This window comes from Physeter macrocephalus, chromosome 15, assembly GCF_002837175.3.
Source record: "Physeter macrocephalus isolate SW-GA chromosome 15, ASM283717v5, whole genome shotgun sequence".
NCBI lineage: Eukaryota > Metazoa > Chordata > Mammalia > Artiodactyla > Physeteridae > Physeter > Physeter macrocephalus.
The window spans coordinates 11,858,971-11,862,149 of NC_041228.1; the positions used below are offsets into that span (position 1 = coordinate 11,858,971).

Sequence of the window (3,179 nt, forward strand, 5' to 3'; positions counted from 1 at the left end):
GGGATCTTCCCGGACCGGGGCACGAACCCGTGTCCCCTGCATCGGCAGGCGGACTCTCAACCACTGCGCCACCAGGGAAACCCTCCCTTATAGTTTTTAACAAATTTTACTACTGTTTTAGCTTCCTCTGTAGTTGGCACACTAAAAATTAGATGTCTTGTCTTCAAAATCCTTTCCACAGAACCCACCTGGCTTTCAACCAACTTGGGGATTTTGACCTGTATAGAATGTTCCGGCATCCATAGGGAAATGGGGGTTCATATTTCTCGCATTCAGTCTTTGGAACTAGACAAATTAGGAACTTCTGAACTCTTGGTAAGTAGTGACCTGTCATGAATATATTTAGTATATTGCTTTGGGGCTTTTTGTTTCTGCTGAGTACAAAGAATTCTAGTTCCTGAATTTAGTGAATTTACATAGGTATTTAAAATGTAAATTTTGTGGTATGTAACATTGACTGTTTCTATTTCCTGATTGAAGAACTGGCAAATCATACATTTCTATAATTAGCTCCACTAAATGGCTCTTTTCTTCTAGGATAAGCTTTTTCAAAGCTGCTTTTTTTCTTTTGGAATAGTTTTTATATGATTCTCTGTCATAGCAGTAAAGGGAGTTAGATGTTGAACTCACATGTTCACTTTATCTAGTGGCTTATGTTATTAAAGATAATGACCAAAGAGTTTTTCTCTGTTTTTACTGTTTGTAAGTTTGTAAAAGTACACATGAATTGAGAGGGGCCTGTTAGCTACTGTCATAAACCAACCACTCCTTAACCCATAACTTCTTTAGGTAGTCAGGGAAAAGATTGTGTGCCGTTATGGTGTATAGCTTTATAATATGGAAGGGGGTCCCTCATCAGGTCCAAGTTAAACTGGTCCCACAGTTCACCAAATGAAGGAAGGAATGGCCCACTTGGCATCTCCTATAATACCTTGTGGCCATCAGTCCTGTCTTGCATAACTGGAACCCCGGTGCCTGTGAGAGAGTCCTTCTACTAAAGGGTTTAAAGTAAAGTAGGGCTTCTCCTCACACAGGAGGCTCTTGATTAGGACCTGAGTGTACCTGGGGCTCAAAAAATCTGAAAGTCTAGCTTATCACTAGCCTTGCCGGGAGCAAAGTACCCCAGAGTCAGGGCCGTTAGTCACCCAGCCAGCAGCCTTTGTCATCTGAGCACCCGTTAAGCAATGATGGTCTGTCTTGCGTTGCATGAGCCCCTTGATTTAGAAAGTATCATAATGATACACGGCTCCCTATTCACTTCAGGATCATAGAGAAAAGGCTCAGACCTAATACCTGAAACATTCTTCTTTAGTATGAAAATGGTGTCAGTCCATCGTAAACACTTAACTATGTGATGAGTCCAAGAGACCTAATCACATGAATGTTTCATAAACTTCACATCAATCCCCAAATCATCTCAATGACCAAAAGCTTTTCAGGACAAATTTTCTTGGAAGAGTCTTGAACCCAGAAGCAAAATGGTTCCTGGGACCTCTTCATTAATTGCCTACAGCATCTTAATTGGTACCCCAAATATAAAGGAATCCTACATTCTTTTCTGTCCAATAACAGTAAATCTGCTTTATCTAAAACTCAGTTGTGATGGTAATTGAAAAGCTATTGCTGTTCATTAAGCATTTAACCTAGATTCATATTTGGAATCTGCTCTGTCTAATCTCATATAGTGTGTGTGTGAATGTGTGTGTGTGTGTGTGTGTGTGTGTGTGTGTGTGTGTAGGACCACGTCCTATTCTAGTCTAACATTTATCACATTATGTTTCTGAAAATTATTAGTTTTCTTATCCATGGTTCCACTAGTCCATTAGCTCCTATAGCAGGGAACATGGTTTACCCATCTCTGTATTTCCAGCACTCAGAAGTTCAGTGCCTGGCACAGAGTACATGCTTAGTAAGTTATCTGTTGACCAGATGGATGGACAGTTTGTATTTTGAGTCAAATGAGGGAAAATACGTGTTCAGAAATCTCAAAAGCAAATAATAGGAAACTTTTAAACTAGTAGTAAGGAGTTTGCTATATTGTATTTTGTTTATGTTACAGCTGGCCAAGAATGTAGGAAACAATAGTTTTAATGATATTATGGAAGCAAATTTACCCAGCCCCTCACCAAAACCCACCCCTTCAAGTGATATGTAAGTACTTCTAATACAATGAATTCTTTACTGTTCTATAATTGTTCTTCTACTCTCCCCAAAACTTCTCAGTGGTTGTAGTATTTTTTTTCCCCAGAGGAAATTTCATTATGAGGAAAAAGCAGAGAAAAGTAAAGTGTTTGAAACATATTTCTGGAATGACCCGATTATTTTCATCATCACCTTTCCCTAGGTAGTTGCACGTGCTCTGTGGAGGATAAATCTTTGTAAGGACAATTATCTCCTAATCCTCACGTGTTGTGATAAATAAGAGACATACAAAAGCAACGGGAGGTTCCTATCAGATTGGCAAAAAGCCGAACGCTTAACAGCCCACTCAGCCAGACTGTGGGGAAGCAGACGTCTCCTCTCCTGGGTTGTCGGTGGGACTCAAATGGTGCACTACCCATAAGGGGCAAATTAGCCGTATTCATCACGATTATGGATTTAGTCACCCTGACTCAGCAGCGCCACTTCTGGGAGGTTCTTCCTCTTCTGTAATGGAAAAGGATTAGGAACAAAGCAAGTGTCTACCTATAGATACAGGATGAACTATTCTGTGGTATGACCACACAGTGGAACCCCTTGCAGATGTAAAAAGGAATAGGAAGCTTCTTCTGTCCTGATCTGGGATAATCTCCAGGATTACTGTCAAGTGAAAACATCAGGTGCAGTGCAGCGTTCACGGCACGCTGCCTTTGGCGCAGGGAAGGGTGGAGGGTGTGGGAACAAGTACACGGAGGCCCCCGCGCCCCCGACCCAGGCGCACTGTCCAAACTCAGGAGCCAGATTTTGGGTACTTCTACTGATTAACCCCTCACTGTGAATTCTCGCTACTCATTATCTGGACTCAGACACGAAATAGATTTGGACAGTGAAGGACACACATAAACATATATATATATAAATATATACACACTCTTTTTTTTTTTTTTTCTTTGTGGTACGCGGGCCTCTCACTGTTGGGGCCTCTCCCGTTGCGGAGCACAGGCTCCGGACGCGCAGGCTCAGCGGCCATGGCTCACGGG

At 41.7% G+C, this 3,179-nt stretch overlaps 1 protein-coding gene across 1 annotated transcript in view; it reads left to right on the top strand.

Annotated features, from left to right (window-relative positions):
* LOC102973503 (arf-GAP with SH3 domain, ANK repeat and PH domain-containing protein 1) overlaps positions 1-3,179 on the top strand; it is a 150,710-nt gene that overhangs the window by 103,274 nt on the left and 44,257 nt on the right. Inside the window, exons 15-16 of the mRNA XM_028500773.2 lie at positions 182-315; positions 2,060-2,151. Coding sequence (XP_028356574.1) covers positions 182-315; positions 2,060-2,151 — 226 coding nt within the window. The remainder of the gene's footprint in view (positions 1-181; positions 316-2,059; positions 2,152-3,179) is intronic.